The sequence below is a fragment of the Quercus lobata genome, chromosome 4, assembly GCF_001633185.2.
Source record: "Quercus lobata isolate SW786 chromosome 4, ValleyOak3.0 Primary Assembly, whole genome shotgun sequence".
NCBI lineage: Eukaryota > Viridiplantae > Streptophyta > Magnoliopsida > Fagales > Fagaceae > Quercus > Quercus lobata.
Genome location: NC_044907.1, coordinates 15270003 through 15282839, shown reverse-complemented (window position 1 = coordinate 15282839; position 12837 = coordinate 15270003). Strand labels below are relative to the sequence as shown.

At 33.0% G+C, this 12837-nt stretch overlaps 1 protein-coding gene across 1 annotated transcript; it reads left to right on the top strand.

Annotated features, from left to right (window-relative positions):
• The first annotated feature begins 2677 nt into the window (after positions 1-2677).
• LOC115983465 (probable LRR receptor-like serine/threonine-protein kinase At3g47570) lies at positions 2678-7251 on the top strand. Its single transcript, XM_031106141.1, has 3 exons — positions 2678-5680; positions 5946-6359; positions 7113-7251. Exons 1-3 carry the CDS (start codon positions 2977-2979, stop codon positions 7127-7129), a joined length of 3135 nt encoding a protein of 1044 aa, XP_030962001.1. The 5' UTR covers positions 2678-2976; the 3' UTR covers positions 7130-7251.
• Positions 7252-12837: the final 5586 nt, after the last annotated feature.

Here is a 12837-nt window from a genome sequence, read left to right as displayed (position 1 = left end):
GATTCTTTTTATCTATCATTGACAGTTGACACCAGGCGTGACCCTCTCTCTCTCACACTAGCACTTCCCATCACACTCTTTCTTTCCATCTCTATCTCTCTTTCTCTTTCTTTCTTTTATATAAAATATTTTTCTGATACGTTTGGACCCCACTAAAACACCTTATCATGTCAAACGTTAAGTCCTTTGAGATTTTGACCTCCATATCTCTCGCTCTTTATTTTCTTTCTTGCTTTCTCTAATTTGAGTGAGCTATAGTGAGAGAGTGAGTCATAGTGTAATTGATGATGAAATGGGGAAGGTGGTGCCAGGAGTCCGGCAAGGATTACTGTGCACCCATGTGGGAAGTGGGGTCTATGATGTGGAAGGAACCAGGTATTTAGAGAAATTTACAATTTGTTTGGAAAGGCGGGAGGAAAGAGGAAGAGAAGAGAAATTAGAAGATATGTAGTCTTTTCCTCATTATGGCTACCATGGAAGAAATAAAAAGAAAGAAACCATTTTTCTTGGGTCCACATATTTGTAATCAAATAAAGTTTATCTCTAAATTAGTTTAGAGAGAAACTTTAGAAACTTTTCATATGTCTTTATATTGAGTGTGAATTTTAAGAATCTAACTGTTAGATTGCATGTTCTTATTATATTCTTCATGCATGTAAAATTTCAAAAAGATCAAAGATTAATTGCTATCTCATCAAACAAATGTTAAAATTTCAAATTTTTATGATCTAAAATTATGTATAAAAAAATAAGTTTATTTATCGAATAGTAAATAATATCCAATTTGAACGAAATTTATATTAAGAACACAAGGAATATAAAATTAAACAGTTAGATTTTCAAAATCCACACCAAAAAAAGAAATATATGAGAAGTTTGAAAAATACTTTGTTCTTTGCAATCTGCCCAAATTGGGTGGAATTGGAGGGAGAGAATGGTTTTTAAATAATAGAACCCACATACATAACATAATATGACATGAAGTTACATATTTACCCATAACTTTTATGTATCTTTTGCATTTATATGGGTATATCCATAAAAAAAAATACATTTATATGGGTATAAAAGTAAAAAGAAACATATATTTTCTTTTCATTTTCTTTCTCATTGCAATCCAAACAAAGGAAAAAAAAAATACATTATTCTCTTTTCTTTGCTCCTTCTCTCCCTATTTCCAAACATACACAAGACAATTGATTTCTTTTCTTTTCTTTCTCATTTTCTTGCTATTATTCATTTCTTTTGTCTTATCTTCTCTTCCCTCTTTTCTCTTTAGTATTTTGAAAAAAAAATTCTATTCTTAATTCTAGTTAGCGCTAACAATACATCTTTTCCCACACCTAAATCTAGTATCTTTATGTGTCAATTATTGATTGAATTTTAACACCTTCACATAGGTAATAGGTCAACTACAATTTTTTTTAAAAGCTAAAATCTCTTATTGACGAAAAATTATTGTGCACCATACGAATGAGATTTAATTTTGAAGTAGGACCCACGTATAAGTGATACATGGGTCTCATACTTAATCATTACGCTTTTCCAAGTAATTGTATTGGGCGGTTCATGATAGTGACAAGGGTCACCTGCATGTGGAGTGTGGACCTTGGTTACGAAGTCTAGCAATCTTTTAATTAACTCAATATCTATCTTAGACATAAAAATCAAATAAATATGAATAATGTTAGAGATATAAATTTTTTTACAAAATTTTTTACAAATTGCTAATGTAGTGAATAATTATTGGTAAAGGAAAAAATGATATTAATAGTAGGTCTAGATGAAAACTAATAAAAAGTTGATCACATTAACATTTTGTAGAAATATTGTAAAATAATTTGTAACTATAGTATTACTCAATAAATATATCTCATGCAAAAATTTCGTTTATTTTAATATAAAAATTTATTTCTTTTAGGCCATTTTTCAAAAACATTCACATAATAATATTATTTTTTATTTTATTAAAATTTTTTAATTTTTTTAATTGTTTCTCTCTCATTTCGTACATCCATCAAATAGCATTTCACAACTGAAAATTAAAACGTTATCAACACCAATATTCATAAACAATAACGTGGGTTTTGGTCTTTTGGGTAAAGATTACTAATTTATTAATCTAAAAAAAAATTGTCCTTGCTGATAATAATCAATTGAAGCATTTTTTTTTCCTGCTATGTTAAAAATTTCTTCATAGGAATACGATGGATTGGAATCTAGTTGGCAATGGAAATTTAGAAAAAAATGAATGTGGTCATGTAGAGAGTAGAGACTAGAGACTGGAGACCTATTAACCGTCATGTACGTCTTATAGAATTAGAACTAGATGTGACTGTGAGCACCGGATCCTAATCCTCTTCACTCTTCTACAACAAATGGCCGAATGGCCTTTACTTTTATTTCTACACCTTTTTCTTCTTTTCTTCCTTTCACATTCTCCACGTCAAGTCACAATAAATACAAGGACACAAACTTTAACTTTTGTGCAGCCAACTTTTTTTTCTTCTGCCAATTTTCTTCTTCCTTCAGCGTGTCCCACACGCTTAGTCTAGAAACGTGTATTTTGGGCTCAGCCGAGTACGGACACTGCACTTCCAAATCCTTTGGTTTAAACTTAAAATACACCAAATAAACGCACATTTGGTTTAATATAAAGGGGCCAAAACTATAGCATTCCACGTGGATCATGGGTACACGGTCTGATTAATTAAAGATGATCAGACCGACTGTAATCCCCAAAATTCTAGCACCAAATTTCTTCTCTCTCGCTCTCGTTATAAATTTGCCACTTCTTGAGATTCTATACACAGCCAAATTAGCCTTCCCTCACAATACACACTTGTACCACCTGCCTCTTCAACCATATTGCATATGAGACTTTTCCAGTGGAGTTCATGAGATTCTATACACAGCCAAATTAGCCTTCCCTCACAATACACACTTGTACCAACTGCCTCCTCAACCATATTGCAGATGGGGCTTTCCCAGTGGAGTTCATCTCCACCGTCCTCTTCTTTTTTCATGCATGCTTTTATCCTTCTCTGGTGGTGTGGCTTGTTAGTCACCTCTGTTGTTGGCGGGAATAATGAGACGGACCGGTTGGCGTTGCTTGAGTTCAAAGCCAAGATCACTGATGATCCTCTCCAGGTTTTGAGCTCTTGGAATAATAGCATCCACTTTTGTCAATGGCGAGGGGTTACCTGTGGTCGTCGACATCAAAGGGTCATTAAGTTGGAGCTGCAATCTTCGAAACTGGTAGGCTCCATATCACCCCATGTTGGTAATTTAAGTTTTTTGAAGAATCTAACACTCTCAAACAACCGCTTTCATGATGAAATTCCTTCAGAAATTGACCGTTTACTAAGATTGCAAGACCTACGTTTGCCCAATAACACAATTAGCGGCAAAATTCCAAGAAATTTATCCCATTGCACCAACCTCAAATTCATTAGTTTCAGTCGCAACCTTTTGGATGGGGAAATCCCTACAACTCTTGGCACTTTGTCAAAACTCCAACACGTTTCTTTTGAAGCTAATAATTTGACAGGAAGTATCCCACCTTCTTTCGGCAACTTATCCTCTCTAGAAAAGTTTGGAGCAATGTATAATAACTTGGGTGGGAGTATTCCTGCTTCTTTTGGCCAATTGATGAAACTTACAGTTTTTAGTGCCGGTACAAATAGGTTGTCTGGAAGAATTCCTCCTTCAATCTTCAATTTGTCTTCGTTGCAAGGGTTTGACGTAGGATTCAACCAAATCCAAGGGCATCTTCCATCGGACATAGGTATCACTCTACCTAATATCGAACATTTTAACATTTACAACAACCTATTTATTGGACCTATCCCTATTTCAATATCTAATGCCTCAAATCTAGAGCTACTTGACCTCTCCGTAAATAAACTAAAAGGAAGAGTTCCTTCTTTGGAGAAGTTATATATTTTATCATTTTTTAGCATTTATCAAAACGAGCTTGGAAATGGAGGGGCAAATGACTTGAGTTTTCTCTGTTCTTTGACAAATTCTACATATCTAACCGATTTAGAGATAGGCGTCAATAACTTTGGGGGAGAGTTGCCCAAGTGCATTGCCAATTTCTCAACTACTCTCATCTATCTGCTTCTAAATAATAATAAAATATCTGGAAACATTCCTACTGGAATAGGAAATTTGACCAATTTGGAGGAACTAGATATGGAGAATAATAAATTATCAGGTCATATTCCTTTTGAAATTGGAAAGCTTCATAAGTTACAATATTTGGATTTATCTGCAAACAATATCTTTGGGAACATTCCATCTTCTCTTGGAAATTTAACTATTTTGACAACTTTGCATTTACACGATAATAATCTTCAAGGAAGCATACCCTCAAGTCTAGGCAAGTGTGAAAATATGATTAAATTGAGTCTTGCTAAAAACAATCTCAATGGTACCATATCATATCAAGTAATTGGTCTCTCATTCTCACTAATTTTTCTAGACTTGTCAGCCAACAAATTTACTGGTGTCCTTCCTACAGTTTTCACAGATTTAAAAAATTTAGGACACTTGGATATTTCTGAAAACATGTTGTTTGGAAAAATTCCAACAAGTCTTGGTAGTTGTGTAAAACTAGAATATCTAGCCATGAGAAGCAACTTCTTTCAAGGGGTCATTCCTTCATCTTTGGAATCATTAAGGGGCCTTCAACTTTTAGATCTTTCTAAAAACAATTTCTCTGGCAATATTCCAAAATTTTTGGAGAGCTTTATCTTCTTGAAGTTATTGAATTTGTCTAATAACAATTTCGAAGGAGAGGTACCAACAAATGGAGTTTTCAAGAACATAAGGGCAACTGTGATTAAGGGAAACAGTAAGTTATGTGGAGGCATGCCAAAGTTTGATCTTCCAATATGTAAATACAATAAACCCAAGAAAAGGAAGTTGACTCTTTACTTGAAGCTAATAATCCCTATAGTTTCTGGCCTTCTTGGAGTAACTTTGGTAATGTTATTTTTACTTCTTCGCACTTTAAAAAGGAAAAGGAGAGAAATTATTTTAAATAATTCAGGAAATTTAATATTGAATGTATCTTACCAAAGTCTCCTAAAAGCTACAGATGCATTCTCTACCACTAATTTAATTGGTGTGGGTAGCTTTGGATCTGTATATAAAGGAATTCTTGATCATGATAGATGTAAAGTTGCTATCAAGGTGCTCAACCTTTTGCAGCATGGAGCTTCAAAAAGTTTTATTGCTGAATGTGAGGCTTTGCGAAATATCAAACATCGGAATTTGGTAAAGGTACTCACGGCATGTTCAGGTGTTGACTATCAAGGCCATGATTTCAAAGCATTGGTATACGAGTTCATGACTAATGGTAACCTAGATGAGTGGTTGCATCCGATTTCAAGAATAAATGAGGTTCCTGAAGAACAAACCAATTTGAATTTTCTTCAAAGACTGAATATTGCTATTGATGTTGCAAATGCATTGGAATATCTTCATCATCGTTGCCATTCACCAATTGTTCATTGTGACCTTAAGCCTAGCAATGTTCTTCTTGATGATGAAATGATTGCACATGTTGGTGATTTTGGCTTAGCAAGGTTCCTTCGTGAGGCCACCCAAGAGTGTTTCACTAATCAATCAAGCTCTATCGGATTAAAAGGAACAGTTGGTTATGCTCCTCCAGGTGAATATCTTTTTTCATTTTTGAACATTAAATACTTTTCTTTTCATAATATTTTTTAGTGTGCTAATTTCAAGCATGAAAATAACTTAAGGAAGCCTTTTAGAAGATGGAGCATGTCCTATGAAAAATTTCTACTTATCATAATTTTTTTTTCATTTTATATGCCTATAGAAATATCTTTCAAAGTTGTGCTATTATATTATTTTTATTTTTTTTTAATATGAAACTAGATCAATCATATTCTAAATGCTATGTGCAATTGCAGAATATGGTATGGGAAATGAGGTGTCAACTTTTGGTGATGTCTACAGTTATGGTATATTATTATTGGAGATGTTCACAGGAAAAAGGCCCACTGATAATATTTTTAAAGACGACTTGAACCTTCATGATTTCGTTAGAGGAGCTTTGCCTGAACGAGTGATTAACATTGTGGATCCTATTATTCTTTTGGAAAGAGAAGATATGGAAACAAGGACAAATGACACTCACATTCAAAATCAAATAGGATGTCCCAAAATTCTAGAGTGCTTGATTTTGATATTTGGAATTGGAGTTTCTTGTTCTATGGAATCTCCAAGAGAAAGGATGAACATTAGTGATGTTGTAGCTCAGTTGCATTTGATTAGAGACAAGCTCCTCAGAACAAGAAGACGTCGAGAAAGACTTCAACTTACAGGTAAATTGTTAATATATGCAACACAATGCCATGTGCTTGTCATGGTACTTACTATTCATATGATTAAGATTCATCTAATTTGTTTTCTATGATTCAAAATATGCTCTTTTTTGTCCTGTCCCCCCTCAAAATATTTGTTGAAAAATACATAAATCAAAATGACATTTAAGCTATTTTCGATTTGGTGATTTCTACCACTAGTGAGTATTGGTATTGTACTTACACTCAGTACTTTTTATAGAGATGCGTTTGATGACTTTGATGTAGACATAGGCTTAAATTACTCTTAAGTATGGAATTTTAATGGGTAAGAAGTTTAACTAATTATTGGGAATGATTTCTTTTTTCTTTTCTTTTTTTGGGTAAGCATGGAATATATTAAGAGCTAGGAACCAGCCACAGGGGCTGCAGAGTTACAAACATGGTTACAAAATAGACTAGAGAGGTCTTGCATCAACAGTTGAGACATCTCCACAAGCGAAGTGTCTAATAAACAAAAATCATGTTGGCTAAATACTGCCTTCTTAGCTAAATATGGGAATGATTTAGTTGTTTATAATCTTAACCATCTCTGAAGTACCAGGATAACCATTTCCATAAAACATTTAATGAGTTTTGGATTTGAAAATTGAACCTTCTTGCATTACTATGAATCCCCTTTACTATTTTGAAAACCAAAACTTCTTCCTATACATAGAAATGATTTCCCTTAATTCAATGATTTAGAGGGATAATTGTCCTACTTGAATGCAGGTACAGAGGGCCAGTGACCCTATTGGAAGGCATCATGACTTGATGAGGTTTTGATTTTGTATAATGTTGGAACAAAATAATCAGATTTGTAGCACCTCCTTTTGCTTCTTTTAACAGTCACTTATTAGTTTATCTTGTATTTGTCATAGTTTTTTTTTTTTTTTTTTTTTTTTTTTTAATTTTAAATATCCATGGAATAATTTGTAGCTATAACATTGCTTTTAAAAAAATAATAGAGACTCGTGGATGTAGGCTTTTATGGCCGAACCACGTTAAAATTGTTGTCTTCCTTTTGTTTGCCTTCATTTTTCACAAAGGAATTTTACAACTTCAAGCCTTAGATAGCACCAGTAGCCAACAAGGCTTCTAGTTTAGTAGTTATTAGTTCCTTTGTCACTGCAAATTATTAGCACTATAAAATTGTTTGTCACCCATAATTTGATGATTACGTACAAGAAAAAGCGATTAGTACTTCAAGATCATACCATTAGGGTTATTGCTAAGCACCGAATAGTTTCTTGTAGATCTTATAATGAGAGTGTTTTTATGTTTAATAGGATTTTTTTTTTTTTCCAAATAATATCTTTTGAAGTTTACTTGAAATAAATAAAGATGGTCTATTTCATAATTAATTTAGATTTTATTTTAAGAATTTAACTATATACAAACTATAATGTTATTTTAAATTTTAAATAATACATTACTAAATTCATATTTAAATTTGTAATATTTAGAGCATGTTTGTGAACAGTTTATTTAATTAAAACTAAAAACTTTTTGTTGAAAATACTATAGATAAGGCAAAATATTAGCTAAAATAGTATAGAGGAAACCATGAATAGTACCTGTGGGGCCAGGGAACTTATGATCCGGTTCACGCTCTACCAGGGCCCAGGGCCCGTGCCGAGGACGAGTGGGGAAAGGCCGAAATGCCGGGGACACAGCCAAGGATGACCCTGTCCTCGGCACTCCCAAACTTCAAAGGGAAGAGCAACATCTCGTTGAGGGCTACCCCCAAAAAGCCCCCTGAAGGAGATGCGATTAGAATGGGACCCACGTGGGGGTACGGTGCGAAACTGGTTCAGGATAAATACGTCCCCTCCGCATTAAATGCATCCGCCAATGTCCTAACCATGTTAATGAGAAAAGACGTCTGGACAGGGTGACTTCGATCATCGCGACTAACAAAAAGCAAGGAGGGACAGCTGATGGGACGGGTACTGAAGTAGGCACCTGCCTGATCAACAAGTGAAGGGCTAAGATCAACCAAGAAGGGCTATATAATGTGAAGGTTGATGCGCCAAAGGAAAGGGCTAGGAAAAAATGGCCAAAAACCAGAGCCTCCCAGCCCACCTCCAGAAGAAAGACTCCTCGAGCGAACACAATTTAATTCTGTATGAACCCCACGACAAACCACCGCCCGGTGATCAAAGCCTAGCCTTTCAAACCCACGCTCTATAAATGATATTGTTTGGGCCTTTTTACGTGCGAACCCAATATTATTATGGGTCGTTACAAATTGTGTCCTTACAGTACCAAAAAGTGTAATAGAACTCATAAATAGAAGAAAAATAAGCTAAATAGCATAAAAAATAAAAATAAAAAACTGCATTTTTCAGCCAATGCCAAATGCAACCTTAATCTTAATGAAGAATTTGATCAATTTCCAATTCAAGAAAAACACAAAATATGGTATGTCGGAAGCAAGAAGAATGTATATAAATAAAACATCTTTCCATTTCTTGAATTTAAAAATTAAAAAAGAAATAGAAAAAGCCATCAATGTCTTAACACTTGATCAGTAGGCTTCCTTTTGTACAACTTGGAAACTCCAACCCATCATATACATCCCCTGCTTTGGGCCTTAGTTAAGGATGATGATGGTTGGTTCCATGGTTGTCAAAATCGCGATCTAGATCATAAGATCGCACGATTTTACAATCCCATCACACCAAAACGTTTAGAATCGCACTAGGATCGTAAAAATGGTAGGATCGTATGTAGGATCGTGTAGAATCGTATGAGATCCTACCAAAACATCATTTTTTTTTTTTTGGATAAATTTTTGGTTTTGATGAAGTTTTAAAGGTTTTTATTTTTCTATGTTGTGATGGTATGGCTTTTTATTTTTTATAAAATTATGTTAACCTAAGCAAATGTTTTCAAGTTTTTAGTTCATTTGTAATAAAAATGAAGGAATGCTTCATCATTTCTAAATGAAGGATTTATATTGGCTTTGCTACATTTTAAGCTATAATGTTGTTAAATTTTTTTTGATCAATATACTAATTTGTGTTTTAATATTACTAAAATACTTTTCTTATATATAATTTTATTAGTATGCTTGTATTTGTATATTGATTGATTGATTTTTTTGAGCACGCTCTTTAAGTGTTGCTAAGCGGTATAACTTGAATAGTTGAGTGTGAACTTATATCTTGATCTCATTTGCAGCTCTAATATACGAATATACTATGTCTACATAGATGAAAAAATGGTTGATGATGATTAGGACGGTGGTCATAAGAACCTTATAATGAGAATAATTAAATGTTCACTTCACCTTAATATTAATCTTACTTTTGGATTTCATATTTTAGTTAGCTAGTTTCCATTTGATAACTTATTTTAGATTTTAAACTTGGAACTTGGAACTCAGAACTTGGAAAATATTTCCATATTGTTGATAAATATTTTGGTATTTGATTGCTAATTAAACATTTATTGAACTTTTTAGATACATTGGGTCAAAACATAAATATATTTGTTTCGTTAGTAGACATGCAAATTACATCATATAGTACAAATCTTTATTTTTTTATAGATAAATTCACAATTTATGTGATTATTCAACATACAAAGTCATTATCAATGTGTTTTTTACTTTAAATATGAAAATATGTGGATCTTACGATCTACGATCTGATTCTACGATTTACGATCCCACCTACCTCTCACGATCTTATGTAAGATCCCAATTTTGACAACCTTGGTTGGTTCCCTATATTGTTCCTAATAAATTATTATCCTTATTTGCGAAAGCAGTTGCATGCATACCAAATATGAATTCATAATCATTTTTGGTGTGGTTTGGAAAATCAATACTCAAATGGTCTCACTATGCCAATCAATATAGTCAATACCATACCGGTACCGGCCGGTATGTACCGTACTGGTATGTATACCGGTATCGAAACACCAACGTTTCGTATCGGTTTAAATATCAATCGTACCGGCCAATTTCGAGCAATACCAACGGGTACAGAAAAAGTTTTGTAATTTTTGAATTTTTGTTAGGGCAGAATGGTAATTTATTTGCATTTACTTATTAGTATTATTTGTTTTCTTAGTATGCAATGGTAACTTTTAAGCTTTCTATTTTTTATATTGTTTTTTTTTCTTTCTTTTAATTGATGCTAAAGTCTAAAACCATGAATAATTAATTTTGAATTGAGAAAATGTTTTATAATAAACTTTTATATTTATTATAATATATACACACACATAGATATATTTATTTATTTATTTATAAATACAAAAATAGCGATAAACCCGAAACGGTACACCGGTATTGACTGGTATCCGAAATATATCGTACCGTTGGTCAAACTGGTACAGCTTCCAGTACAGTATTGACTCCCTTGATGCCAATGCATCCCCTAAGAATACTCATGCATGCAACTGTGCACGGTCTCAACTCTAGACCCGACTTGCTGAAACTTGAAACAATTTAAAATAAAAGAAAGACTGTTTATTTCTCAAAATTAAAATTTCAGATTTCTATTGGTTCATATCAAATTCTTGTAATGAAATAGAGCATTGAGGGTTTTTCCATAAAATAGGTTTAAGGCTTGTAGAATAAATGGTCACACATTTGACAATTTCACTAAAAAGTATTAAGGGAATTCTTATATTTTAAAACAGCTTAAAGATTAAAGTTAATAAAAACTATTAATTGACATAATTTTTTTAAAATCTTTTAATATTTATAACTATTAAACATTTTTTAAGATATAACTTTTAAAAGGAAAATTATTAGGTACTCCCGGAATACCATAAATACATGCTCCCTCCTCTCACATAAATGGTGAGTCCCACTAATTAAATTCATGGTGAGACTCACCATTCATGTGAGAGGAAGGAGCATACATTTATAGTACTCCTAGAGTACCTAATAATTTTCCCTTTTAAAAATAGAAGTTATCCCCTCAAGCAGAAAATCTTGATTTCACCCCTACATGCCGATAATAGTCAATTGGAGCATAAATATCTTTCCTCCTATGTTTGAAATTTCTTCCTAGGAATACGATGGATTGGAATATTGTAGGCAATCAAAATGTAGAATAATCAATGTGGGACTTGAGAGACCTATCAATCCGTCATACACGTCTTGTATGTGGGACCATTTTTAGTCACAAGGGTCAAGGGTCGGCTGTGAACTTTGCCTCATTCATTCTCATAGTTAGTAAGGTGACCTTATGTAATCTGACAATGGCAGATCAGATTACTCTTACACATAAAAGCCAAACAAATATATATATATATATATATATGTCTCATAACTATTTCTATAAATCTAAGACACGTCAATTTCATACACAATTTCTTTGGAATATCATTGGCAATGAAAATTTAGAAAAACGAATTATGTGTTCATGTGGATACTAGAGACCTTTCAATCCGTCATGCACGTCTTGTGGAATTAGAACACGACTCACCGTAATAGTCAATTGGAGCATAAATATCTTTCCTCCTATGTCTGAAATTTCTTCCTAGGAATACGATGGATTGGAATATTGTAGGCAATCAAAATGTAGAATAATCAATGTGGGACTTGAGAGACCTATCAATCCGTCATACACGTCTAGTATATGGGACCATTTTTAGTCACAAGGGTCAAGGGTCAGCTGTGAACTTTGCCTCATTCATTCTCATAGTTAGTAAGGTGACCTTATGTAATCTGACAATGGCAGATCAGATTACTCTTACACATAAAAGCCAAACAAATATATATATATATATATATATATATATATATATATGTCTCATAACTATTTCTATAAATCTAAGACACGTCAATTTCATACACAATTTCTTTGGAATATCATTGGCAATGAAAATTTAGAAAAACGAATTATGTGTTCATGTGGATACTAGAGACCTTTCAATCCGTCATGCACGTCTTGTGGAATTAGAACACGACTCACCGTAAGTGGGACTATTTTTATCAGTGACTATATGACAAGGGTTGGTCAAAAGTCCATCAATCTCTTGCAAATTGCAATTCAACCAAAACTCTCCTACACGAAAACTTTTACTTGCTTCCAAGATTTCACTTTTATCTATTTATTATTTATAAGAGTTAAGTGATCAAGCATCTCGTTTATCTAATCTTAGCACTTGGATTCAAGACGTGGAAAATATTAGTACCAAAGTTAACACGGTTATTTAGAGTTGGGAGTTTAACTCGTCATGGTAGAAAGTGAATTGTTCCCACTATTCCACCTTTTCTTAATAAGCAAAGGAAAAAAAAAAATTAAATAAATAACTCTCTTACACATAAAAACCAAATAAATCGTATGTACAATAAATATATTTTTCAATAAATTTAAGACCCACCCATTTGCAATCTCACACAATTTTACCACATGAAGAAATGATCTACTATAAGTGATCCCTAACTTTTTATAACATTTTAGATGAATGACCATGTTTTTTCTATAAT

Excerpts from the sequence above, each read along its gene's own strand:
- LOC115983465 (XM_031106141.1), top strand. The coding sequence starts at position 2,977 with ATGGGGCTTTCCCAGTGGAGTTCATCTCCACCGTCCTCTTCTTTTTTC. Across the intron at positions 5,681-5,945 it reads AGTTGGTTATGCTCCTCCAG|AATATGGTATGGGAAATGAG; the intron begins GTGAATATCTTT and ends GTGCAATTGCAG.